Source organism: Pyrus communis, chromosome 9 (genome assembly GCF_963583255.1).
Source record: "Pyrus communis chromosome 9, drPyrComm1.1, whole genome shotgun sequence".
In the NCBI taxonomy this organism is placed as follows: domain Eukaryota; kingdom Viridiplantae; phylum Streptophyta; class Magnoliopsida; order Rosales; family Rosaceae; genus Pyrus; species Pyrus communis.
The window spans coordinates 4,429,291-4,455,590 of NC_084811.1; the positions used below are offsets into that span (position 1 = coordinate 4,429,291).

The 26,300-nt window shown below is 38.0% G+C and overlaps 5 protein-coding genes across 6 annotated transcripts; 2 read left to right on the forward strand and 3 right to left on the reverse strand.

The window, feature by feature from the left end:
- The first annotated feature begins 3,651 nt into the window (after nt 1-3,651).
- On the forward strand, nt 3,652-6,806 carry LOC137746053 (thioredoxin H9-like). 2 transcript variants are annotated; one of them, XM_068486106.1, is made up of 6 exons: nt 3,652-3,951; nt 4,289-4,398; nt 4,508-4,573; nt 4,993-5,115; nt 6,265-6,387; nt 6,611-6,806. In XM_068486106.1, the coding sequence occupies exons 3-6, from the start codon at nt 4,553-4,555 to the stop codon at nt 6,761-6,763; spliced, it is 420 nt and encodes a 139-aa protein (XP_068342207.1). In that variant the 5' UTR covers nt 3,652-3,951; nt 4,289-4,398; nt 4,508-4,552; the 3' UTR covers nt 6,764-6,806. The 2 variants fall into 2 exon arrangements, with proteins under 2 accessions (XP_068342207.1, XP_068342206.1); XM_068486105.1 differs by lacking the exon at nt 4,289-4,398 and having other exon boundaries at nt 3,653-3,951.
- Nucleotides 6,807-8,070: 1,264 nt separating this feature from the next.
- On the reverse strand, nt 8,071-11,322 carry LOC137744882 (receptor-like protein kinase FERONIA). Its single transcript, XM_068484692.1, has one exon. It carries the CDS (start codon nt 10,978-10,980, stop codon nt 8,299-8,301), a length of 2,682 nt encoding a protein of 893 aa, XP_068340793.1. The 5' UTR covers nt 10,981-11,322; the 3' UTR covers nt 8,071-8,298.
- A 4,756-nt stretch (nt 11,323-16,078) lies between these two features.
- Nucleotides 16,079-18,394, forward strand: LOC137744833 (mannan endo-1,4-beta-mannosidase 6-like). Its single transcript, XM_068484642.1, has 6 exons — nt 16,079-16,552; nt 16,636-16,918; nt 17,001-17,195; nt 17,313-17,435; nt 17,528-17,739; nt 17,829-18,394. The coding sequence occupies exons 1-6, from the start codon at nt 16,401-16,403 to the stop codon at nt 18,262-18,264; spliced, it is 1,401 nt and encodes a 466-aa protein (XP_068340743.1). The 5' UTR covers nt 16,079-16,400; the 3' UTR covers nt 18,265-18,394.
- A 138-nt stretch (nt 18,395-18,532) lies between these two features.
- LOC137744831 (serine/threonine-protein kinase STN8, chloroplastic-like) lies at nt 18,533-21,199 on the reverse strand. The gene is made up of 5 exons (XM_068484640.1): nt 20,420-21,199; nt 20,024-20,197; nt 19,471-19,875; nt 18,952-19,314; nt 18,533-18,838 (listed from the first exon to the last, which is right to left on the reverse strand). Exons 1-4 carry the CDS (start codon nt 21,161-21,163, stop codon nt 18,967-18,969), a joined length of 1,671 nt encoding a protein of 556 aa, XP_068340741.1. The 5' UTR covers nt 21,164-21,199; the 3' UTR covers nt 18,533-18,838; nt 18,952-18,966.
- An 88-nt stretch (nt 21,200-21,287) lies between these two features.
- Nucleotides 21,288-25,388, reverse strand: LOC137744832 (serine/threonine-protein kinase AtPK2/AtPK19-like). Its single transcript, XM_068484641.1, has 7 exons — nt 25,217-25,388; nt 23,373-24,309; nt 23,080-23,162; nt 22,874-22,994; nt 22,614-22,787; nt 22,173-22,277; nt 21,288-21,831 (listed from the first exon to the last, which is right to left on the reverse strand). The coding sequence occupies exons 2-7, from the start codon at nt 24,042-24,044 to the stop codon at nt 21,544-21,546; spliced, it is 1,443 nt and encodes a 480-aa protein (XP_068340742.1). The 5' UTR covers nt 24,045-24,309; nt 25,217-25,388; the 3' UTR covers nt 21,288-21,543.
- Nucleotides 25,389-26,300: the final 912 nt, after the last annotated feature.

Here is a 26,300-nt window from a genome sequence, read left to right on the forward strand (position 1 = left end):
TAAAGAAATACCCGAAAATAAGACAATTTCTTAATCTTGAGATAGAAATATGACATTCTGAATATACACATGGCATGCACGCACCATACACAACAATTGGACATAAATATCATTTTTCCTACACCTTGAAATGATCAAATTGTCCTCCCATATAAATAGGTTATCCAGAAATTTCAGCCTTCATTTCTCATTTTGTAGAGAAAGAAACAAAGAGGAGAGAGAAAATCTCTCTCGCCCAATTCCAATTCAAAGAACCCTAACCCACCCATCTTTTTCATCCAAGCTCTCTCTCTAGCCCACCCATCATCTTCATCCAAGCTCTCTCTCCTTCTTTCTCTTTCTACATTTTGAATATGCACAAGAGCTCTCTCTAACTCACCCATCTTCTTCAATTTTTACCTTTGGGGTGTGCTATACACACACCCCTTTTTACTTCTCACACACCCCTTGTTAATTTATGTTCTTTGATCTTCTTCAATTCATCCGATCTGACGACTAAATATTAGAAGGGTGCACACCCCTTTACCTTTTCATTTGTAGGTTTTGTGAACTGGGTTTGCTTAAATTTTCTTTTTGATTGGTGGATTTTTAGGGTTCAAGTGATTGGTTTGGTGTTTCTTGGAGGAGACCCAAATCCTTCGATTTTGATTTTTTTTTTTTTTTTTTTTATCATTTCTCTGATTTATATGTGGGCTTTCGTTTCTTATGTCTTCTCCCTCCCTCTGCTCCCTCTCTCGATCCAAATTTACAAGCACTAAAATAGGGTTTGGCTTTTGCAGCAATTAAATGAAAAAACATATTAAAGGTCAGTTGCCTTTTGGAGAAGAGATAAATTTGAGAGAAAAGAGAGAAAACAGAGTGGAAAGAAGGAAGAGAGAAGGATATGGACAAAATTGTTTCGTGTACTCATTCACTCTCTTCGTATTAAGCTCGCTTATACACTGTATGTACACGACATGCACATGTTATGCTCACAGATTTGAGCTCAACTCAAAAATTTGTGAAATTACATAAATTTGTGAAATTTTTTCCGTAATGTGCATATGGTGTGTATGGCTACATCTTAATATGAGAAGCCGGAATATTCACTAGTTATGATATACGTATGTTGTGCCCCGGAATTCAGCGAGTATGACCACAACCTCATTAGCCTCAGCCAAATAATAATAATAATAATAAATAAATAAGAAAAAGCTTAGAGAACGTTAAGGATCATGCATGTCCATGAAATAACAACGACTATCATGTTTTCCACATGCACGGTTAATCGATGATTGATGTACGTAATAAGACTTAATAGCCATTGTAACCTTATATACGTAACAATTATGTTTTAATTGTATCCACTAAACCAATAGGTTACCGTTAAAGTTTCATATTAATGCGAAAAGCAGCTTGTTGCTCGATCTCCAGTTCTGTGCATATTATGTGCATGTATTGTACATATAATGTGCATATAGTTATATGGTGGTGACATCACATGTGATGACATCATTTTTCTGATTTAAAAAAGAAAGCTATGAGCTTTGAATTTTTGGGTTGGCTCAGATATGTGAGCACATCATGTGCATGTAGTATACACACAATGAGCAAATCCTGAAAAATTCATCCAACAAAACACCAACATTTAATGACTGGACTTTGTTCCCACCCTCGATGTGAGTCCAATGGTGGTGGTCTCTAGCATCGGTTGTTTGCAATGTTGCCGGAAAATGGTCGGAAAACTCGCGGCCTACTTGAGTTTCGATCCCTACGATCGGGGATGAGATTCATGACAAGGCTAGGTATTTTGGACTCGTGAGGACGAGATGAAATTGGTGGTGACTTCAATTTGGATAGTGTTGGTTGGGATGATAGTGCACCATGTGTGCACAGTGAGAAGGGGAGAGAGTGCGTGAGGGAGAAAGTGAGAGGAGATAGAGGGTAGAGAGAGAGAAATATGAAAATGGAAGGAAATAACTTATTTATATGTAGTTATTTTAGTAATTTCGGTTTTGTGCATGGTGTGTCACATCCCCGCCGGGGGGGGAACCACTTCCTGGGCCCGCTCCACCACCGTAGCACGATATTGTCCGTTTTGGGCTTACCATTCCCTCACGGTTTTGTTTTTGGGAACTCACGAGCAACTTCCCAGTGGGTCTGTAACATCCCACATCGCCCAAGGGAGTGATACTTATATGTATATCCCATCCCTACCTAGCACGAGGCCTTTTGGGAGCTCACTGGCTTCGGGTTCCGTAGGAACTCCGAAGTTAAGCGAGAAGGGGGCTTGAGCAATCCCATGATGGGTGACCCACTGGGAAGTTGCTCGTGAGTTCCCAAAAACAAAACCGTGAGGGAATGGTAAGCCCAAAGCGGACAATATCGTGCTACGGTAGTGGAGTCGGGCCCGGGAAGTGGTTCCGTCCCGGGCCGGGATGTGACATGGTGTACACAACCGATTTGTCCTATTTTTATCCCTATATTAAGAAATTGTCCTATTTTAAGGTATTTTCCTAAAAAATACACTAAAAGTGGTTAGCATATGATCAACCTGCGGATGGAGGTTTGATGAAGTTGACCTACAAAATTTAACTTTTTTTTATTAATTAGGGAATTAACCAAGTTTTTTTATAAGAAAAATAAATTAATGGAATTAATCAAGTTGATGGAGGGAATTGAGGGTAATTAAGAGAACGAATTGTGCAACTAATGAAGGCATAATAATAATAATAAAAGATGTCATAAAGTTGGGTTTGTATCAAATTTTTTATAATAATTTTATCATTCTTACAAATTACAAGCGCTCAAGATAAAAATAAAATGGCGAGTTGAATCATACGAATAAATAGGACAGATAGTAGCAAAATATGAAAATTACAATTTTATATCACATTAGTGTATCAATTAATATGACAAATAATATATATATATATATATATCATGTTAATTAATAAATTCGTTTCATCAAACATAGATTATTATAAAAAATGAAATAATAAAAGATGTCATAAAGTTGGGTTTGTATCAAAATTTTTATAATAATTTTATCATTCTTACAAATCACAAGCACTTAAAGATCAAAAAAATGACGAATTGAATCAATACGAATAAATAGGACAAAAAGTGGCAAAATATAATAAAAATTATATTTTGATATCACGCTAGTGTATCAATTAATATGATAAATAATATATATATATATATATATATATATATATATACACACATATATCATGTTAATTAATAAATTAATTTTATCAAACATAGATTATATTTATTACATGCCCTTTACCTAAACATCTAATTGAATTTTAACGATGTGAATCGTCTATTTTTCAAGTCATACTTTATAGACTGTCCTTGTAAAATATCAGCCAAATTGAAATGTTTGAGACATCTAATTGAGTTCAAAGAAACTAATGAACACTATATTTTAAAAAATTGTAAAAATTTCATCACGACAATAAAACGAGTAAATGATTTTCGATTTCTTGTAAAAACTATCTATGAATAAAGACTTAAAAAATAGATGATCTGAATCATTGAACTCAAAGTGTAAAGGCCCTCCAAATCTCATTCGTATTTTTATCAAAAAATAGAGATCCCAAAAATGATGAGAACGGAATTAAATAATTTAAAAACAAATAAATAATTCAAACGAGTAAATGGTATTCGATTTCTGTTAAAACGGAATTAACAAATTAACTTACCAAGTTAACGACGACGGGAAAGTTGAAAAACACGACGCCCCTCTGTTTACTGTTACCCTCTCAGATTAGCTTCTTCTTCTTCTTCTTCTCCTCCTCCTTCTCCTTCTAGGATAATTCGTACCATATTTCTCCCTGCAACAACGACGCGGGTTTTGGTTTTTCCCCAACCGGAAAACGCAGACGTTTTGCTCTCTCTCTTCCTCTCTCAAATTACAGGCGACTCGGTTCGTATCACAATTTTCAGCAATTCGATCATAAGGTAATTTCTGAGCATATTGTCATATTCATATACATGTATGTGTGTGTATATATATAAATATCACATTATTATTCGCATTTCTCAATTTAGAAAGGTATTAATTCTTGCAAGCCAATGCATAATAAGATGTTTACTAGCGGTGAAATTGATTATTTTTTCTTTTATATGTTGCAAATTTTTTTTTTAATTTGTGTTTTCCCTTTGAATTTCAGAATACTGGATTCTGGGTATGAATTTATATTGATAAATGTTCCGATTTTTTTTTTTTTAATTTTCTTTTTTAGGTATTTAAATTTTGATACTTGCCCTAGCTATTGATATTTCAACTGTGATTCAGTGCGGTGGCGTTGTTTACCTGAGCATAATCACTTGGATAATGCTTGTCAAAAATGTTTTTGTCGATGCTCTCGGGCTCATTGAATTAATGGAAATACTACACCCTTTGTGGTAATGAAATTGATTATTTCCAACAATTTATCTGTCATATGTTATCTTTGCCACCGAAGATTTATGGCATTCATTTTGCACTGGTCCTAATTAAATTGGTGGTGTTTAGGCTCTTCGGGTGTGCTCTGTAACTAGTTTGGTGTTGGACATCAAGATGGGATCTTGCGCGAGCAAGGTTAGTTTTTCTTTCTATCTTTGTTTTTTTATTTATCTTTCTTAAGAATGGCTTGAGATTTGGCCTGTCTGTGGTATTGAATGCAGTAATAGAATGTCTTCCTAGCCAGATTAGGACAAGTCCATATCGCCCGTTCAAGCTTATTTAGTTGATAGATAAGCAGTGTGCAATAACTCAATTTCCATGTCTGTGATACAAGCGGTAGAAGTCTATATTCTCCCCTCTACGTTTAGCCTATAATATTTAATATCTGCAGCCTGCTAAGAAGAAATTAATCACTGCATGATTGATCTTCTCAATAGTTGAGTGTTTTGTTGATAACGTTCAAATTTCTTGTAGTCCACTTGCATGTATTTGGCTTGCTTTTTTCTTTTCTTTTCTTGTAATCTGCCAAGTTATAACTTTCATGATACTTGTAGGGTGAAACTAAAGAAGACGATTATGAAGATAAAATTGAGTTTACTGGTGCGAATGTGCACCTCATCACCACTACCGAAGCTTGGGATCAAAAGATGGAAGAAGCAAAAAAGGATGGCAAAGTTGTAAGTTTAAACACTCTTTTTCTTCTCATTTGTGTTGAATAGATATTACTAAGTTGTCAAAATTTTGATGTATTTCGGCTGAACCTAATTCGGTATGTTGCTATTGGTAACAAGTAACATTTAAAATCTGGTAATCGTTAAGACTTTTGGGCTTAGTGACGAAACAAGATACAAATCCCATGATCTTGGGTGGGATCCTACACAAAGTTGCACGTGTCAAAGAAATAAAATAGGGAAGAGCAGTATTCTTATCAAATCTCTATAGATTCTTTAATCTACTGTCAAATTTAAACTTTGTCGACCAAGAAAAGATAGCAAAGAATTTAAATGACACCACGAGTGAAAGAGCAAAAGACTAGTTCCAGCCTTCCAATTTATAATAAGAAACCATTTACTTTAAAGTTTTATTTAGAAAACCATCTCAACTATTGGCGTCATTCTCTGATGAAAAGATGCCAGTATACAAGAACTTGTTTCATCTTAATTTGACCGGGGGAGTACAATCAGGGGTGCTGGAATCCCAGTTCCTCTATAGCAGCCTCTAAAAAACTTTAGAAGATTGCTTTGTGTACGAGACTATGTACTCCTAGTTTGTGAGGTATCTGATTCCATTTAACATTGTATTTAAAAAATTTGGTTGATTTACTTCTAAAATAGTGCTGTAGTCTTGTCTCTAGTAGTAGTTGATCATTTATTAAGAGTGTCGATATAAATGCGTCAGTGGACAAGTTCTCTCCACAGCTTGTCTCCAAGTAGACATTCATCGTAGGTCAATGATATTGAGCTCATTTGGATGTGCTTTTAAAATAGCTGAAAGCACTTTTGTTGAAAATGTTTTTGGGACCAATCCTTAGTAAAAATCCAAGTGAATCCTGGAAAACTGCAAGTGCTTTTCGAACCCAAAAACATTTTTCCCAAAAGCGCTTTTAGTCATTAAAAATGCATTTCCAAACGAGCCCATTGTTATGCATTATATGGTTACATATTGCTCGGAATTCAGGTTACGTTGGATGTTGTCTTCACGTTCATCGTCTTTTGAATCTGGTTTGCATCCATATTAGTTTATATGCAGTAGGCAAGTTTAGTTTCAATGATTGTTTTAGCTTTCTTTCTAGCTCTTTATCTAATTGAAATTGTTATGTCCAACAGGTGATTGCAAACTTCAGCGCAACATGGTGTGGCCCTTGCAAAATAATTGCACCACTATACCGCGAGTTATCCGAGCAATACACTTCTCTAATGTTCCTTGTGGTCGATGTTGATGAATTGACTGTAAGTCGTAATGGGCAATGAGTAATGGTTAATGTAATCAGTAATTGTATTAGTGCTATTGCATGCAAGTTAGAGGACAGGAACTTTTACCTTGCTTCTGCAACTCTGGCCTGGTAATCAAATTACTCATGAATGTACCCGGGATTCCGCCATAAAATTATAATCACGCGAAACAATTTGTGAGGTTTCCAGTCGATTGATGCTTTGGTTTTGTATGGTGCAGGACTTCAGCACTTCATGGGACATCAAAGCCACTCCTACTTTCTTCTTCCTTCGGGATGGGCAGCAAATCGACAAGCTGGTGGGTGCCAACAAGCCAGAGTTGCAGAAGAAGATAGTTTCCGTTGTAGAGTCGATTGAAACGTGTGAAAAATAGTGGTTTCTATGTATTTTGCAAGATTGTTCACTACCTCCCTTTACATGTCGTGGGTTGCTGGATATGCTTGGCGTGATTTTTTTTTTTTTTTTTTTTATTTTTTTTTGTAATTTTTTTTTGGATTGTAAATACGACCAATCGTCTGAACATCTTTCAAGATTAAAAATCTAAGATTTTTTTTACTTCAGAAAGCAATTTCAAACTTCCTATGTTTCATTTTTTTTAGCCAAATTTTCATGTTTCTGCTATGCAACACCAATGAAGCTGCAAAGCAGTTGGAAACCATGTTATCGTTTCTGTCTTAAATCGTCTTTTTCCTCAAGGTAGGTCCAGGTTGTATAACCTCCTCTCACAAACTCGTGCGGACCCTCCTTACACCATTCCCGACAACTCGTCGAGGTTAAAAACTTAAATGAAATTATAGTCACATGTTACTAATTTATGTGTCATAATATAATTAGAGACGAAATTAATAATAATGAATGGAACACGTATCTTACAATCACATCGAATAACTTCTCGACGCAGAACATCAAACACTAGCATATACCGTCAACCAATTCGTTTACCTACACCTTACGTTCTCTCACAAATTCTTTAGTACCTCAAACAGTTTCTCTTAATATACTGATAAAAACTTGGACTTAGGTGAAAACTAGATTCATGTGCTATAAAATAAGACAAATTAATTTTACGGTATAACCACATGACAATGTCAAGATCATACCAAAAAATTTCTCGAGATGTAAAGATCAAACAATCTAACGGTAAATTAAGCCAAGATTGACTAGGGTCACAAGGGTCAACATTTCACAAACCATAAAGGACGTGTGACAAAAAAGTCACAATCCCACTAAGACAGGCAGGCACGTTGCCTGCTCAGCGTTGCTGTGAGGCGGTGACAGCCAAAATATTCTTCTGCTGTGGTTCTGTCCCTTTCATGAATCTAAATGGACAAGGATCATAAACAAAATTAAATGTCATTTGTCTTGCATTACTGACAGTAATACGCGGCATTTAAACATGGTCCCAACTCACATGATATGGTCCCAACAACAAGAAATTTTTCAACGTGTCAAGAACACGGTTCGGTACATTAAATTTCATAACATAAGTGATTTGATATTTGGAAAAAAAAATTCAATCACTTGTATTATGACACTTGATATAACAAACTGGTTTACTCGTACACTGAAAAAAAATTGAGTTAGACCAGTTTATACTATAAAAACGAAAAATTAGGTTAGACCAGTTGGTTGAGACGGACAAAAGAAATGTGAAAGCGAAATCGGTAATGCTATAGCAAGTATAGTGGAGTAATAAAACATATTCTCAAGCTCTTGGTGTAATATTATAGATACAAAATTACAATTAAACGTGATCAAATCATAAGAAGGTTCAAATAATATTTGGAGAATAACGGTAACTTAAACGAATGAAAAGTGGAAGAAAAAAAAAAAAAAAAAAAAAAAAAACAAACAAACAGCAAACTTCATTGCCTGAATTGATTCGAGGGATGAACTGTGCCTTCGATCCTAACGTCCTTTAGGCTGCATGATTTGCGAGAACACGGCACTTGGTGTCAAACCATCAGAGTCGACGCTAGCTAGGCTCCGGCCGCCTATGCTCATGCTCATTCCGGTGCTCCTTGAGTCTGTTACATTACCATCATAGCCGGGCATTGCGTCGGGGTCCTTCTTCCCTTTATAGTCCACGAGGGGCTCCTCTTCCTCGATGTCCATTCGTCCACCGATACCCTTGCCGCTCTCTTCTGCACTCTGCTGTAGCTGCAAAGCGAACTCAAGGTTCCAAAGAACATCTCCCATTGATGGCCTGTCGATGCTTTGGTCTGAAACGCATTTCATTGCTGTCTCAGCGAACTTCTTGAAGCACTCTGGCGTTATCTTCCCCTTGAGATGAGGGTCGAGGATGTGCTCCAGAATGCCTTTCTTGTGGCAATGGGCAGCCCACTCTGCTAAGCTCACTTGCTCCTTTGGAAGCGTTGGGTTCAAGGCCGGGCGAGCACATAAGATCTCGAAAAGGACAACCCCAAATGAGTAGACATCAGATTTTTCCGTCAGTTGTTGCCGCCTGAAGTACTCTGGATCCAAATACCCAAAGCTACCTTTCACGACAGTGCTGACGTGCGTGTTGTCCAATGTAGGACCTGTTTTTGACAGTCCAAAATCCGAAACCTTTGCGACCCACTTCTCGTCTAAGAGAATATTAGTTGTCTTCACATCTCGGTGGATGATTGTGTGCTTGGCACCAGTGTGAAGATAATGCAAACCGCGAGCAGCCCCAATACAAATCTCAAGCCTTTGCTTCCAGGATAGAGGGGGCTTTTGAGTTTTGTACAGATGCTCACGCAGGGTTCCGTAAGCCATGTAATCATAAACAAGGATCATTTCACAGTTTTCTTCACAATAGCCAATCAGAGAAACGAGATGACGATGGCGAAGCTTTGAGAGCATTTCAATCTCAGTTTGGAATTCATGCACACCCTGGTCAGACAGTGCACTTCCACGCTTGATTGCTACTTTGGTTGTTCCACCATCAACTTCACCCTTGTAAACCTTTCCAAAGCCTCCCACCCCGAGGATTAGAGCCTCATCAAAGTTGTTGGTGGCAGATTTGATCTCAGCAAACGAGAAGTGTCGACAAAGATTTGAAGGAAGGGAGGAAGCATAACTTCCTGTTGTGTTTGTCTTTGCAGAACCTGCAGAGTGTGAGTTTCCATATAAAGAAAGAGGGAGCCAGCCAGATGGCCCATCATTTGAACTTGCGTCCTTCCCTTGTCTACGGCGGCGTGACACACAAACAGCCAAGAAACCAAGGACGAGGGCTACGGCAATTCCACCACTAACTCCTCCAGAGATAATTGCTCTTTGACCACTCTTCGGCTTGCCATGACCTGCTGATAGTCTAGCCTTGGCTGGATCAATGTTATCCTGCTTGGGAAGAGGAACAGGATTAAGCCCTCCAAGGTTACCGGTTGTATCATTAATCTTGAATATCTCAACTCCGTTTAGGATCGAATTATAGTAATTTGGCTTATTACTAGTGTCTGGATGCAGTTCAAGCCATAGATCCACCTGTGGACTCCCATTTGGAACAAACACCACGTAATCCTTGTACACCGGAATTCCATTGCCTCCGGCCCAGGCAACAACATCAGCTCCAGACTGAGCAGTTTGATTGTTGAGAAAGATATCGAATACTCGTTGATTAACCTTGGTTATATTTTGGGCAACCTCACAGAAATGTAGCCTAACCAGGTACGAGAATCCAGAGTCGATTGAGAAAATCCAAGTCAAGTTGTAATTGAGGTTGATTCGTGCATTTGGCCCCATTGATCTGGCAGTGGAATAGACATCTTGTGGTGCAACATATGTAGGCATGCTCGTAGGGTAACTAATCGTCATGTTTGGATCAGCAGTTTCGGTAACCCCAAATGCTGCCCCTAAGAGGTACTGGGTGTCATCATACCAGGACCTGAACAGACCCGTATCATCTGGCGGCGAGATATCATTCCCACCCACATTTAACCGATAAACATTCTCAAGTGCAGTAGTATTATCAATGTAGAAGGGAGCCGATTGACCCACAATCATGGTAGTACCATCAGTGGCACTGTAAATATCAGGCATTGACACAATCTCAATCCCATTCACAAATGCAAACGCATTCGCAACCCCGGCAGAGGGTGCAAACGAAACATCCAACGTCTCGCCATCGACATTGACAGAAAACTCCTTGGTAATATAAACATAATCCAGAGCCTCAGTTGTCTGAGCAACACTGAAGTTCTTGAGAATAGTATAGGACTGAGCAGTGACAGTAAAAACAGCATTGGAGGCATTGAGGCCGGAATAGGATGCAGGGTAAAAGTATAGGCGGATGAACTTTCGACCGGATGCAACCGGGAATTTGTAGGTGAATTTGGAGCGGAAGACCCTCGCAGTCATGAAGGGAACGTCAGGGACTGCAGGGTCCTGAGTGGCGGCGGCGGAAGTGGTGGAGGAATTTCCACCGGATGCAAACTTAGAGCCCACATCCGATGTCCATTTCAGGCCATCGGAATCGGTGGTTTCGGGAGGACCGCCGCAGTTTAGGAAGATTTTATCAGATGGGACATAATTAGCAGACAAAACAACATGGATTGAAAGAAATACAAAGACGAACACAGCTACAAACCCAGCAGTGTTCATAATCATACCCACTTTGGATTTGAGTATACCCAGCAGAAAGAAAAAGTAAACCCAGCAGAAGAAAACTACCAGAAAAGATCAAGATCTATACTTTTTCGATAACCCAGATCGGAAAATCGACTAAAAAATTCAGAAATCAAGCTGAATTAATCAAACTGAAGGAATTTGACTAGAACAGAACATCTTAAGCTTTTTCAAGAAGAAGGTGAGAGTTTTGGTATACCTTATCGGAGAGAAACCGCCGGAGAAAGTATCGGGTTTCGGGAGAGCTCTGTGGAATCGGCAAGTTGGGAAAATAGCAGAAACAGAAATCAGGGAAGCTGGTTTTAATGGCAAACTTGCTGTTTACTTAGCTGTTTAACTTGGTGGTGCTGAGAGTTTCTGGGAAATTGCCATTGGTTGTGTGAGTATTCTCGGCGGATGCCATCGCCAGCTCAGATTTAGTGGGGGTTGAACTGGGAAAGGGCGGGTTTGACCTTCCGTGTGGGGTCGGAATTTGGGAGGTGCCGCTTGTCAAACTGGAAAGTGCTTCTCATTGAGTACTGGATGACAGATCAGTGATTGAGTGATGATGACAGGAGGGACACGCGTTTAAAGTGGGGCCCATAGGGTTATACCTTAGTAGGTGGCATGTAACGATTCGAAACTCGTTGTAAACTTGTAATGACAATGGCTAAAATTTAGGCCAAATGAGAGAGTTTTTTTTTTTTTTTTTTTTTTTTCTCTTTAGTTTGTCGAGAACATGATATGGTATGTAATATATCATAATATAAGTAATTGAATATTTGAAAAAAAAATTTCAATCACTTGTAATAAAACATTTGGTGAACCGGTCCTGTTTCGAGCACACATAAATTTTTTTCGTAATTGGGATACACTTGTGCCTTTCTCATTGTGTCGTTGCACTTAAGTCTCTATTGGCTACGTCTTGAATGAGACTACTTATTCGAGAACACACTCACATAGGTTGTGATCTAAATGTAACGAATCACTCAAGTGTGTTACACACGAATCTATGTAACACACTCACATAGATTCGTGTGTTACATTCAAGTTTTTCTTTCGCTCATGCCTCCTATAAGGTTGCCCAATGCAGAAAACAACACTTACATTTGACATTATGGTGATATTCTTAGTCAATGATGCAATAACATGCATTTTAACTTTTTTACACGACTACATAGATTTAATTTGCGATATGGTGACAATAATATCTACATTGCAATGAATATATACTTCTTGCGATGATCTCTCGCCTCATGTGTTGTACTAAAGCTTATCTCCCTAAAATTTTGGATGACGATGCTCTGTGCAGTAGCAAACACCTCAAATGCTAAAGATCCCACTCATTGATACTTCAATGAACAATTTAACGAAACTGTGTAGAAAAGATAAAAAACTAATCTTGATTCTTGACCGAAAAAGGGTTGGCCAGGAAGGGATCAACAATGGGAAAGCACGTTTTCCGCGTTGCAAACATTACTTTAAATTACAGATTGTTATAACTTCTTGGTGCTAGTAAATCATACAATATGATCAGAAAGAAGTTGAAATACTTTTGTGAATTTTTTCAACCTTCGAAATGATACACTGTCGCGATTTCGCCACCAACGATTCCCTTTTCTTTGGAAAAATAATAATAATAATAACACTACCTTTAAATGGCAGAATTGAGAACGATGGATTTAAGCTTTTCAATCGAACGTTGTAAATGTACAAGTGTTCAAACAGCTTTATGTCCAAATTACTTTGGTTGGAAATCTTGCACTGTGACCGCGTTTTCCCAGACATAGCTGTTCCCCATGCTCCCAGAGGGCCAAGACTTTATTTTTTTCGTCCCGTAGGAATCTCTCCATATTCTTTTGGTGAAGATCATGGAGATTCGTAAATCGTGTTTGTTTATTGTATATTGTGCAATCATCTTTTGTCAAGTACTGTTTATATTTATTTTTAAATAAAAATATTTAAAATGATTTATAACCGTACGATGTACGATAAATAGACACAATTCATGGATTCTCAAGATTCTCATAAAGAAAATCCAACGAGGATCGAGACTTTTTTTTCGTAACCATTTTGGTCGAGGAGAACTTTATCCACCGAATGCCATTTGTTGTCGCGTGTTCATCTTTCAATTCCCAATACTAACACCAATATATTAGTAGTAGTTGGCAGAGCCTGAATTTTGGCTCCGAATGGGTCAAAAGTTTTACCTTAAAATGCTCTTTTGATTTCAGAAAAATATGGAATTGACATGTCCTAACTACAAACCACCATCATTTGTGTTTAGTATGATGTGCTTGTTGTCATCATCTTTCTCAACTCAACTCCCATGTCTAGCATTATGACTCAGATTCAAAATAAAAGTCCCTTTAAGTGAGGGGAGGAAGGAAAGAGGAGAGAAATAGAAAAAAAATAAGAAAAAAGATAAAACGCAGAACTAATAGTATTAAAAAACTTCAAGTAATGTATTAAAAAATAAAAATAAAAATCAGTTTACTTGCTTACTTCGTCTCTCTCCTCTTCTGATCACCTAAGTCCCTTAAAACTCACAGTGACGTCGGTTAATTGCATAAGAACCACCAGTCTTAAATCAAACCCAGTGAAAAAAACAAGGAAAAGATTCTGGTTGAGCTCTAATACCCTCAAAAATATTTCGAAATCATAATGATAACTCTAGTTTTTCTGTGTGAAAAACTATTAGGTAGGCCTGGGACCATTTTGATCCCTTCATAGCTCTGTTCATGGTAGTAGTAGAGGAAGTACTAGCATTATTGTTGGAGTATGGATAAAATCTTTGCCCCCACCAATACAACATCTCATTGCGAGCAACACTGGCGTCATATAGACTGCATATTAACTCTGCTCGTACACTCACGTAAAATCCAGAAGGAATAGGAAGAGCAATCCAATATTGCTTGGTGTACGGATTACAGATGTAGTGCTCACGTTGATAGATCCGAGCTGCGTAGCAACAAATGATATCATTATATGTCCCAACCACAACTGGTTCATCTCCTGTTTCATCTCGATCGACAACGCGAGAGGAAACTCAAAGAGAACCTTTGCCTGGTGATTATTTCGCTTGTTTTTTAATGCTTGAGCATTGGAAAAAAAAAAAAAACTCCGTTTCCCTCTCTGAAGGAGTAGGATTGTCTCCTCTCCAAATTTCATCTCATTTTCTCTTCTCCTTTCACACTTTCTTCTTTGTCTATCTTTCTTTATATAAAAGTTAACTCTAAATGTTAATGTAGATTAGTCGTAACCATTCCAATAGGAGAAAAGAGAATGAGAGAGAATAGAGTGGAGAAACCCTATTCCCTCTCTCTATCATTTGAAAAGATTAACGTACATGCATGAGGGATGGAGAATGATAAGGGAGGTGGTGGAAGGGTGGAGTGACTAGGGAGAAATCAATGATATTATAATTTATACTAGCATTTACCCTACACACTTTGTATGTATGAACACATTTTTTTAGAAAATGAGAAGGGGAGAGGGAAGGAGGGAGAGAGAGAGAACTTGGGGGGGGGGGAGTGGGAGGTTTTTGTTTTTTTAACTATATATATATATATATATATATATATATATATATATATATATATATATATATATATTGGAGGTATTTTGACATCATCTATAGGTGATGCTTCAATAAAAAATAGTAAAATTTGGACCTGTGAAATTACATTATTACCCATCATTTGTTTTGTGTGATAGAAGACTAAGTAGTCTTTTCACCTTCTTTTGGTTGACAAAGAATGTTTCATTAATTAATAAAGATCAAACAAAACATAAATTTGTTTTCAATTTTTGATTTTTAGTCTTTACTTTTTATGCCATTTTTTTCACATTTTTTTCCACCATCCTCCTTCACATTCTTCATTCATATTTTCTTCTGCATATTTTTTATTTATCTATAGCACAAAAAGATAAGAGCTGAAACTAGAAATGGTTACCAAGCAGGTGCATAGATTTAAACATTTATAATAAACTCTAGGAGAATAATGCATACGATACACATGGTGAGATATAAGTTAACTTATTACCTAAGAACTAAGAGACAAGTTTTCTAGAGTAGTGTGCTCTGACGTATGTTTTGAGCTCACTTCACGTCTTTTTGAGAGAAGAAGCTCACTGATGATCTGTTACATAAGAGCTTTCTAAAGTTTTTCGATAGTTTTCAAACTTATGTAATTTACTATCATGCCCTGATGCATTTTGGTAGCTGATGGATGTCTCACAAGCAATGGCTGCAAAAGTCCTCCTAACACAATTCTTACAAATTTAGAATCCTCTCATCATCCTCAGTTGTGAACAAGTAAATCAAACACTAGCTTTGCATATGAAAACCATACCAATTTGTGTATAGTTCACAACATTCACGTGGGTTAAGCCTGTGGTCGGGAATGGCGGATCTACCATGGGTTAACGTGGTCAGTTGATTCCATGGCGGCCGGGAAAGTTGCTGATAGTGTCTCCGATGACTCTTTGGTTGTTTGAGTAAGACTCGGCAACACTCGGCATTTTTTTGGTTGAAAAAAGTGGGGGACAAAACCCAAGCAACCGCAACACAAAAGGAAAAACTTAACCCCTTTAGCTAGAACAAACAGCTTTGGCCAAGACAACACAGCACTCGACAATCCTTGTGGTACTGAATATTGATACGTGTAGTCACAAAGACCTTAAAGGCAAAAAGAAAAGGAAAACGAAAAGCTACCTACCTTCGCAATGCAGTGCAACCGACACAAAGACATGCATTCCTTTTTTCAGCTTTCCCTCTCCTCCTTTTCTTCTTGTTCTTCATGAGCTGTTGACAAAGTAACCAAGTTTTTGCAGAAAAAAGGTAAATAATCCATCTTTCTTGCTTTCTCTCTGAACTTTGTTTTTTTATGCATATATAGAACCAGCCTAGTTCTTGTTTTCTAGGAGTTCTCTAGATGATCAAATGCACTCTACTCCATCATATGTAAATGATGATCATGACATCTGAGCTGAAACTGAAAGCAACACACTATCTAACCATAATCACAAATAAACATCGGATTATCGGTTTTACATTATTCTAAAATGTTTTCGGTTTTTCGCTCTTCGGACACATTAATCTTCTCGTCTCAATTTTTTCAGTTTTTATAACTATGTTAGTTTGCTACTGCTCAACCCACCTTGTTGTAGGACCTAACTGAAAGTGCATTAGGGATTGATACTAGCTGCAACTTTACTCCTACCCTTGAAACAGTACACATTGTGGAGCCAAGAAGCAATTTGTTTTGCCTTCCCTTCAAAGTTTGAAATGTGATCATCTCTTCAATTCCAACACTTTTTCTTGTGTAGACATCATCTGATCCATACGTATAAATACGTATCCCAAAGAAAATGCATTCTCTCAAGTCCAAATCCATGTCCTGGATGCCCACAAAAGAAAAATGGTGCCACAGAACATTATTTTGGTGACCATTTTTATGATTTTCATCGACCATTGTAGTTCTACTTTCTTTGATGCCAGTAGAGTTGAGCAAATGGAAACTGTGGCGGAGGAAGCCGAAGATCATTTAACGTATCCGAGCCCAAATGATTGGTACCCATAAGAGTGTATTTCTTTTGTTTTTCTATGTCAAGTTTTATTTTATGTGCGTAATGTATATGTTCCTATATGTGTAGGGTTGAAGAGGTGAATGGCGGAATGGAAGACGATGAGTGGCACTTAGTGCAGAAGAAAGGGAACCAATTTGTGGTGAATAATCAACCTTTCTATGTGAATGGATTCAACACTTACTGGCTGATGGTATTTGCTGCTGATCAATCCACAAAAGGAAAAGTCACTGATGTGTTTAAACAGGCATCTTCGGTCGGACTAACTGTTTGCAGGACTTGGGCTTTCAACGACGGCCAGTGGCGAGCTCTTCAGAAATCCCCATCAGTTTATGACGAAGAAGTTTTCAAGGCAAAATCCCTAACCACTTGTTTGTTCAATGCTTTCGAACTACTCTCTGAATTCTAAGTGAATTTCGTACGATGAGTTGCAGGCATTGGATTTTGTGATAAGTGAAGCAAGGAAATACAAGATCAGACTCATATTATCTTTAACCAACAACTGGGATGCATATGGTGGAAAATCACAATATGTTAAATGGGGAAAAGCAGCTGGTGTGAATTTGACTTCTGACGACGACTTCTTCTCTCATCCAACACTCAAAAGCTACTACAAGGCCCACGTTAAGGCAAGTCAAAAACCATTATTTACAAGCCTTGATTATCTTACGCTCGTCTGTTTTGTGCTTAATTTACCTGTTAATTAAGTTTGTAGTGATTTTCTTCATGCATATTCGTTGTTGTAGACGGTGCTTAATAGAGTTAATACACTCACAAACATAACTTACAAGGACGATCCCACAATTTTCGCTTGGGAACTGATGAACGAGCCTCAATGCACCTCAGATCCTTCGGGCGATAAACTGCAGGTTTATACTCTTCAACAGATATGACTGTCTGTGTCTGTGTTTTATTGGAATTTATCATTTTTTTTTTTTTTTTGTAATGTTCTGTCTTCTAGGATTGGATACAAGAAATGGCAGTTTATGTTAAGAGCATTGATCCGAAACACTTGGTAGAGATTGGATTGGAAGGATTTTATGGTCCCTCAGCACCTGACCGAGTTCAATTCAATCCAAATCCATATGCTCAAGAAGTTGGAACTGATTTCATAAGGAACCACCAGGTTTTCGGTGTCGATTTTGCTTCTGTTCACATTTATGCAGACTCTTGGTAACTTTTGAAAATAAATTGTCTTAGTTCCTAACAATGTATTTGAGTATACAATTTCTGATTGAAGTTTTATAAATTCGTTGACGAAGGATATCATCATCAATCTCTGATGTGCATCTCCAATTTACCAAGTCATGGATGGAAGCCCACATTGAGGATGCAGAAAAGTATCTTGGAATGCCGGTCATGTTTTCCGAGTTTGGCGTATCTTCGAAAGACCCCAGCTACAATTCATCATTTAGAGACACCCTTCTCAGCACAGTGTACAAGACCATATTCAATTCTATGAAGAAAGGAGGGAGTGGAGGTGGGAGTCTTTTGTGGCAGCTCTTCCCAGAAGGAACGGACTACATGGACGATGGGTATGCAGTTGTTCTCTCAAAATCTCCTTCAACATCAAGCATCATAGCCCTTCACTCCACAAGACTTGGCCTATTCAACTCTCAATGTTCTTGGAAATGCCGGTGGGGTTGTAAGAAGAAGAATCCACTAGATGCATTCTTGTTACATCACGATGATCTGTAAACGCTGTATGCTTTGAATCGTCATTTCTTCATTGATATGTATTATATGTATTCTGTGATCTTACTCTTCATAGAAAAAATAAGGGGAGTTCGTTTTGCCAAGAAGGTAGTATAACATGTTTTGAACTCTTCCCCGATCACATGAAAGTCATGCATATCGACTTACAAACTGCAATTCTTGTCGATTCCAATAGTCTGCAAATATGGACTTGCGAGCTGTAATTTTTGCGTGATAAACTAAAAGAAACATTGTCAAAAACTATATTACTAGGTTGATCATGAACCGATTGATTTCGTTACTTTCTCATGACATAAATGAGCTTTCCGATACAGAGAGTACTGGTAAATGTAGAATGAATTACAAAGTGGGGTTGGGGGAGTATATGTGTATACCTCCTCTGCTATAATATTACCAGTAAAGAAAAACAATTGAAGACCTGTAACTCTTGTAATTGCATCCGATGGAGTGGCAAATTGGAAGCGAGAACCTTAGGTCTCATCGGATGCAAAATGGCAACCATCACAACCTAAGTGGGCAACGCCTTGTGTCTGTGAGCCTCTCCATTCTTCAGTTTCTGTGACAAAAGGAAAGGTTGCCTTTTATTATGCACGACGAATCAGATTTTGACTTGTATTTCCAAAGAAATAAAGAAAACAAACCACAGAAAATTTACTTGGGCAAACTCACATCATAAGCAGCTCACTATTTGGTAAAACTTAATTTTGAGAGAACTGCAGCTGCCTGGTCACCAGCTAGCAAGAAATAAGGATGCCTTAGAGCAGCAGCGGCAGATAAGCGCCCTCTTCTAAGGGAACCTCTCTCGGAAACAAGCTTTGTGGCCAGATCCCACCCTCTACCCGAATCAAGATCAAGAAGTGACAAGTCAGGCCTCAACCGAGTGTAGTCCCTCCATTTATTCAAATCATATTTAACCATTTTTATCTCTGAATTGAAATTCTTTAAGCCTGCTGAAGACCTTAAGGATGGTATTGCCATTTGCAGTAGTATAATTCCCGCAGAATACATATCAAACAGATCAGGACTGTTCAGCTGCAACAATAATCACAACGTCTGATTCATCTCGTAAACAGATTTTCTATGCTTTAAAACAAGAATTCGTGCTTTTTTCTGATCCAAATACCTCCTGCAAAGCAACATAGCTTTTATATATTTGGCATCGCAAATAAAGGGTTGAAAGTGTAGTACCTGCCAAAGAATCGGAGAAAGTAAGGCCGCAATAGGCTCAGGAGGAGGATTCGGTGTTTCCTCTGGGAGCACATATAGTTCAGGAGGACAAAAGTTAGGGTCAAGAAGGGCACGGTCTGGTATATAATTCTTTCCAATCCGGAGGTCAGTGGCTGCCCCGAAATCTATGAGCTTGATCTGTCCCTTTTTTGTTACTACTAAGTTCGCTGGCTTTACATCCCGATGGACAATGCCCGTGTCATGGATTTTCTTGAGCGAAGTAATAATTTGACGCATTATTTGCTTGATGATCAATGCACTGCGTTTGACGGAGTCTACATCTTGCAGGACACGTCCAAACATGACAGACTCCAAGTTAAAAGGGAATTTCCGATCTTTCATGTAATCATCAAGGTTTTGGTTTCCCTGTCATGGATTTAAAATCACATGTAAAATAGCACTGAGTTCGTAATCATCATATAAAGCAGTCTGTCATGGATTGATCTAAATAATCTGAATCTAGAGCAAAATGCTTTAGATTTTCGAACAAGTGATCCACGAATGGCGTAGGTACCTCGAATTTCCAGACGAGCCACTTTCCACCCTTCGTAAACTGTGATGTTGTTTTATCAGCAACAAAACTTCCCAGGAACGCAGCACATGTTTCAGGTGCTGCTCTAGACAACCTGTAATTAAACCACTCCTCGAATTCGCCAAATTCTTCAGCCCCTTGAACCCCAATCTTCACCTGCATTTTCCATTCCAAAAAAAAATCAGATGAATCTTTTTACACATCACAGAAAACACTGATAAATAAAGTAAATGATCAAATCTACAAAGCCAATCTTGTAATACCTTAGAAACTATGCACACACAAAAAAGTTTGTAAGGGGTTCTATTTGTGCATAGTTTCCCAAAACCGTAAATACTTATATCATTACCATGATAAATCACAGAGTTACCTACTTACCTTCTTGAGGATGACCTTCTCCTTAAACCTCTCATCCAATTGTGGTGCCCTTCCCCTTCCTCTCCTCTGCACCATCTCCTCCATATTCACATTCTTCGGAACAACTGCCCCGGAATATACCAGACCAAAAGACCCCTCTCCCAATTTTTCCCCGATCACAAAGTCCGTCCTCTTCAACCTCCTCCTCCCAATCAAGCTGTCCAACACCAACTGCAGAGGAGCAAGAAGGTACGCATCAATGGCGCCAATGAGAATCCCCGGCCTCGCGGTTAAGTATATCCAAGTAACGCCAGCAAAAACAAGGAACCCCCACTTCTGTGTTTCTGATAGCTCCTCTGTGATCCTCTCAAACTGCATGAAACCATATTGCAGAGGAGGAAATTGGTCCAAATGGAGGGCGGTTTCCAATATACTATCGGAGATTTCGCCGAAGAATGCATTGCATCTCTGAGGCTGGATTTTGAGTTGGGTTGTGAAGAAGCAGAGATTGTGAAGTGGAGAGGGTTTTGAAGGAGGGAAGCATGCAGGTTTAGGGTTGTGTTTAAGTGTGGTTAGACTTGGAGAGTGCAGATAGGCCATGCTTGTATGGAGGTTATGTTGTGAAGTGTGAACCTTTTGTTCTGTGGGAGAACTACTAGAAGTGTTAGCAAAGGCTGGCACTTTGACACGTGTCCTCTTATTTATCCACATGTGAAATTTACTTCCCCCAAATGCACAAAAAATATGGAAAATAAGAGAAAACATGAGAAAATAACATTGTTTTTAAGAAAATTGGTTCTTGATGACGATTGGTAGACGTGGCAAATGATTATTTTGGAGAGCTTATAAGAATTCTCGTGATATTACCATAACATTAATATGTCACGAATTTAAATAAAAAGTGGATATAATTATAGTAATTTTGAAAAGGAAATACAACATTCAGACTTCTACAGACGCAAATGTGTCCGCAGAAATTTCATATGGTCTAATCTCAAGAGAGGACCGCTGAAGAGAAATCTCTCTCCTGGATACTGCTTTCAAGCAACTTACATAAGTTCACAGTTAAAAAGATCCTATGAGGGAAGGGATATGAAATGTCGAAAAACTTGCATCTTGGGATGACACATGCTAGCAAATGAGGTCTACTTCTGGAGAAAAGAGGAGGCCGGCCTAACATAGCTGAAGCCCGTGAAGGGGTTTCCAGCAGCATTTGGGCTAGCGGCTGGGGAATCCACAACTGACATGTCAGTCCAGCACTTGTCAAAATTGGCAATGCAATGCTTCCCAGCAACTTCAGGACGAAAGCTTGGTTGGATTTGCCGAGCGTCCAGTTTTTTCCAATTTATTGGCTTGAACCATTTGTGGCGCTTGATGTCCTCACTCCCCAAAGGTCCACTACCAAAGCGCTTGCTTGGATCCTTATGTAGCAGCTGCAAACATAACCAGCAAAGTCAGTTCTCTCAGTCATGGATTAGAAAGGCTCAAAAGAAAACTCAGGGATCAGCATTGCCGTTCCCAGCCACCCACTAAGGAAAAATAGAAGACGCTGGTCTTTTCATATCTATTGGGGACTACTTGAAGTGATGGCGCAGTGGTTTGACAATGTTCTAGATTCAGTTCATAGATTAAGATAAAAGAACACTTTGTCATATAGTTCCAGAATGTAATCCCATACAAAGGAAACTCAATCATATAGTAGCAGTAAGTAATGTCGTACAAAAGCAGAAATTATCCAAGAGAAGAAGGTTGATTGGAGTAAATAAATATATACCGCTTTCAACAGAGAATGTGCTTCACTTGACAAAAAGGATGGCAACTTGATCTTTTCCTTAACAATCTTCTGCTGAATTTTCTCCCTATTCCCAGTGAAAGGAGGCTGCAGAAGCAAAAGCAGGGAAAAATTAATTTCATATTAGATGATATTAGCCGTAGAATATATGTTCCAACTTATAAGATCTGTATTGACAAAAAAACTATGGACACAATTCCTAAAGTGCACGTCTGTGCTTGGGTTACCTAATTGAGAAACAAAATAATTTTTTCATCAGTTTTGAAAAAGAAGTTTATTCATCATGGATGAAATGTCCAACATAAACAGTACATACAGACAATATTACAGTAGCATAAGAAACAAACCCGGATAACCTTGACTATCAAGAAAATTTTCCTATATCATCGTGATATACAAGAAGAAAATGAATAAAAAGCAAACCTTTCCAGTAAGCATCTCAAACAATAGGACTCCCACACTCCACCAGTCTGCAGCCTTATCGTGGCCCTTTCCAAGAACTATTTCAGGTGGCATGTATTCCACAGTTCCACACATGGAATTAGATCTTGTATTCTCCTCAAGTTGCTTCGCAAGACCAAAATCAGTCAACATAGCCTGTTAAATAAACCAGTGGTCATGAAATCAGTTACAATTCATAGGCAGCAATTAATCAGAGCAGTAAACAGAGAGGGAGAATGTACATGGCCATCTGAGTCCAATAGGATATTTTCAGGTTTAAGATCCCTATGCATTATTCCATTTGCATGGAGGTGAGCAACCGCAGAAACAATTTCAGCTGCATATATTCGTCCCAACTCCTCTCTGAAAAAAGAAAAGAGAAAAGTTAAGTGTCTGCATCTTTGAGCTCATAAATAAACAAAATATCGAATGTTGAAACCAAAGGTACCTAAAAAGGCCATGGTGATAGAGCTGAAAGAAAAGGTGACCACCATTAATGAAATCCAGCACAAGATATAGTCTATATTTGGTCTGCATAGCAAATTAAACTAGGTTAGTCCTCTAGTCATCATCAAGAAAGTCACCAAATCAGCACATTGAGTATATCAATTGACAGTATCTTTTGAAGATATGGTTCATAAGACTGTTTTTCCCAACATGGATTCTCTTAAGCATGATATAGAAGGGCAGAACAGAAAAGGTAAATACGAACAAATACTTCCAGAGCAGGGCAGGAAATACCTGAAATGAGTATCTAAGTTGGATAATGAATGGATGATCGATTTTTGTTAAAATATCCCTCTCAGCTTTCATGTATTCGGCATGATTTTTCTCCATGATCTTGTCCTTCCGCATGACCTTCATTGCATATATTTCTGATGTCCCCTTCTTCCTAACCTGATATACTTTTGCAAATGCACCCTGCCCAACAACCTTCAAAACCTCAAAATCTTCAATGCCTACACTCTCAATCTTCATGGGGTTCTCGTCAATAATTTCAAGAGGCTTTTCGTTGACACCATCATCAATAAAAGGTTCCTGAAATTCTTTGAAGGTATTTCCCTTGACACATTCTACCAGTTCCACTGAATCTTCTGTGTCACTTATAGTCAGTTTGCTGAGCTTCAATGATTGGTTTACAAAGGATGAGGGACCAACCAAAGAATGTGATCGGTTGTGAATAACCACTGGATCGTCATAAATAAGCTCAGTAGCATCTTCAGTCGAGGCAGAATTAGCCAAATTCACTTCTACTGAGGTCTGAACTGGTAGAGGGCCAAATACATCATCAAAATCAAGCTCGAGGTGATCTGAAACCGCACCATCCACTGTTTCCAAGGGGAAAAGCAACTGGGTCTGAATTGGTTTGCACATGTGGGCCTTGGTCAAACCAGGTAGCTGAGAGGAAACCATGTTTTCAAGTAGAGAGCAGGGATGCTAACTTCAGAGAGACACCCTTAAATTGATCCCTGCTATCGATTTTACCTATCCAAAAGTCTCAACGGCCAGTGCTCTAGATGGAATCCTGTCAATTGCCAAGTTCACGATTGCAAAAGGGGTTCCTAGGAACTTTGGCAATAGACAGAACAAAATCCAGACAAAGAAGAGGTTATTCTTGTTTCCCGATTTACAGGAAAACACGGATGCTTCAGCAGTTCTTGAATTCATGAAGATCAGGCTGTCAAATTTGAGTTCAAACACCAAACACAAGGAAGAAAAAAGTTCGTTAGTAACTTTGTACTGCATGACCAAAAACAGCTCGAAAACAAAGAGGCGTCTCTAGCATGATAGCACAATCTTCACAACAAAACTATATAGAAAAATTTATACAAGAATCCAAAAGTCAAATATGGCTTTAGTTTGACCTGCTTTATAACATAAATCAGGTCAAACAAAGCTCTTGTTCCAGTTTCAAGATCAAAAGTTTGGTCAATGGCACTTTATTGTTGATGTTTAATTTCAATCCAAAACTCATTGAAAATTCCCATATTATCCCAAGAACATCATTAACTATTTGTTCCCTCCAAAATTAAGTTCCCTCAATAACCCAAATTTCGACTCAAAAACATATCGAGGAATCCCAAACACTTTACTTGATTTGTCAAAAAGTTCATGGAGAATTCGAATCATTCGATATACAATTTGGTGCATTCAAACACACAATCAGAACCAATATTAATATGATAAGAATTACACAATACGAACCAAAAATTAATGCATAAAGCAAAATGCATCACAATAAAAACAACCCAGAATTCGAAATCGCAGAAATTCCAAACTGGGGAAGTCGAAATTGAATCAAGGAATCCAAAAGTTTTCAGATTTCAAGCTAAGATTGTGTAATCCGCCATGGCAAGAACAAAAGCAAAGCAATTAATCCCAACAATTACCAGATCTCAAAACAGCTCAGCGCAATTACACAAACAAATCCGAAAAAACGAAACTTTAGATCTAAAAACACGTTGTTGTTGTTTCAGGCTAAAAAACTCAAACTTTCTGTTACTTTCCTACCGTTTCTCGGAAACCAAACAGAAAACGGAAATCCAAGCACAACGAAAAACCCAAAAGGGTTTGGATTTGCTTACCTTGGGAAGGGTGCAGACGAAGCACGAGAGAGAGAGGGGAACAAAAACAATGGAGGTTTTTTGGAAACGTCTGATTTCACGAATCCTGGAGCGTAGGGGGCGCGTTGCCGCTTATATTTTCCAGCCTTCCAATTTTTTTCGGTTCTTCGAATTTGGACGATGGAGACGTGGCGGGTGGGGATTGGTCGGCGGATGAGCTGCCAAGTTGCAGCGATTCGGCTTTTTTAAAGGTGTGCTGGAACTGGATGGGAATATGCTTTTCTCCAATTGGTTGGTGGGTTCGGATGCGTGCTTTGACCATGCGTCTACGATTGGTTTTGGTTGTTTCGGATATCCACGGACTCTTTTGTACTTATTACACATTTTATTAATTTTTGATTGATCGTCCGATGTATTAAAGAAGATCAAAGAAAAATTGAGATAATCTTTACTAATTAATGAAATTTTCTTTATCAATTAAAAAATGATGAAAATACTACTTAGTCTTCTATCACACAAAAAAAAAATGATGGACAATAATGTAATTTCACAGATCCAAATTTTACTATTTTTTATTGAAACCTCACCTACAGGTGATGTTAAAATACCTCTAATATTTAAAAAAAAAAAACCAGAAACAAAAACCTCCTACTTCCCCCCACGTTCTCTCTCTCTCCCTCTCTTTCTCCTTCTCATTTTCTAAAAAAATGTGTTCATACACACAAAGTGTGTAGGTAAATGCTAGTTATTAAGGAAAAATAATTTTGTTAATAATGAGAAATAAATAGGGATTTTATTTTATATTTGTGTTGACATATTAATAGAATAGAATCCTTTTTATCAGAAAAAAAAAATTAGGAAAGTATTATTATATCCTTTTATGCATAAATGAGAGAGTATTAGAAAAGAGAAAAAAAAAATATGAGCATTAAAATAATTTCACAAAGACAAGTTTTTGCTATTTTTTTTTCTTTGTTTTATCTAAAAAATTTCGGTTTTAATCCAAAATAATTTTTCTACTCCAACCCTTTTGAATTAAACTTTTAGCCTGGGATCGTTAAGGAATGAATTTAAGATAATTTTTTCTTATAATAACTTTATAGAA

What these genes read in the sequence shown, in the direction of transcription:
- LOC137744833 (XM_068484642.1), top strand. Translation starts at nt 16,401, where the DNA reads ATGGTGCCACAGAACATTATTTTGGTGACCATTTTTATGATTTTCATC. An exon ending in ATGACGAAGAAGTTTTCAAG is followed by an intron (nt 16,919 to 17,000) that starts GCAAAATCCCTA and finishes GATGAGTTGCAG; the next exon opens with GCATTGGATTTTGTGATAAG. An exon ending in CACATTTATGCAGACTCTTG is followed by an intron (nt 17,740 to 17,828) that starts GTAACTTTTGAA and finishes TCGTTGACGAAG; the next exon opens with GATATCATCATCAATCTCTG.
- LOC137744831 (XM_068484640.1), bottom strand. Translation starts at nt 21,163, where the DNA reads ATGTTTTCTCTTATTTTCCATATTTTTTGTGCATTTGGGGGAAGTAAA. An exon ending in GGCTCGTCTGGAAATTCGAG is followed by an intron (nt 19,876 to 20,023) that starts GTACCTACGCCA and finishes AATCCATGACAG; the next exon opens with GGAAACCAAAACCTTGATGA. An exon ending in TTTCTCCGATTCTTTGGCAG is followed by an intron (nt 19,315 to 19,470) that starts GTACTACACTTT and finishes TTATTGTTGCAG; the next exon opens with CTGAACAGTCCTGATCTGTT.
- LOC137746053 (XM_068486106.1), top strand. Translation starts at nt 4,553, where the DNA reads ATGGGATCTTGCGCGAGCAAG. An exon ending in CAAAAAAGGATGGCAAAGTT is followed by an intron (nt 5,116 to 6,264) that starts GTAAGTTTAAAC and finishes TATGTCCAACAG; the next exon opens with GTGATTGCAAACTTCAGCGC. An exon ending in TCGATGTTGATGAATTGACT is followed by an intron (nt 6,388 to 6,610) that starts GTAAGTCGTAAT and finishes TGTATGGTGCAG; the next exon opens with GACTTCAGCACTTCATGGGA.
- LOC137744882 (XM_068484692.1), bottom strand. Translation starts at nt 10,980, where the DNA reads ATGATTATGAACACTGCTGGGTTTGTAGCTGTGTTCGTCTTTGTATTT.
- LOC137744832 (XM_068484641.1), bottom strand. Translation starts at nt 24,044, where the DNA reads ATGGTTTCCTCTCAGCTACCTGGTTTGACCAAGGCCCACATGTGCAAA. An exon ending in TATTGGACTCAGATGGCCAT is followed by an intron (nt 22,788 to 22,873) that starts GTACATTCTCCC and finishes TTTATTTAACAG; the next exon opens with GCTATGTTGACTGATTTTGG. An exon ending in TTGAGATGCTTACTGGAAAG is followed by an intron (nt 22,278 to 22,613) that starts GTTTGCTTTTTA and finishes TTGCTTCTGCAG; the next exon opens with CCTCCTTTCACTGGGAATAG.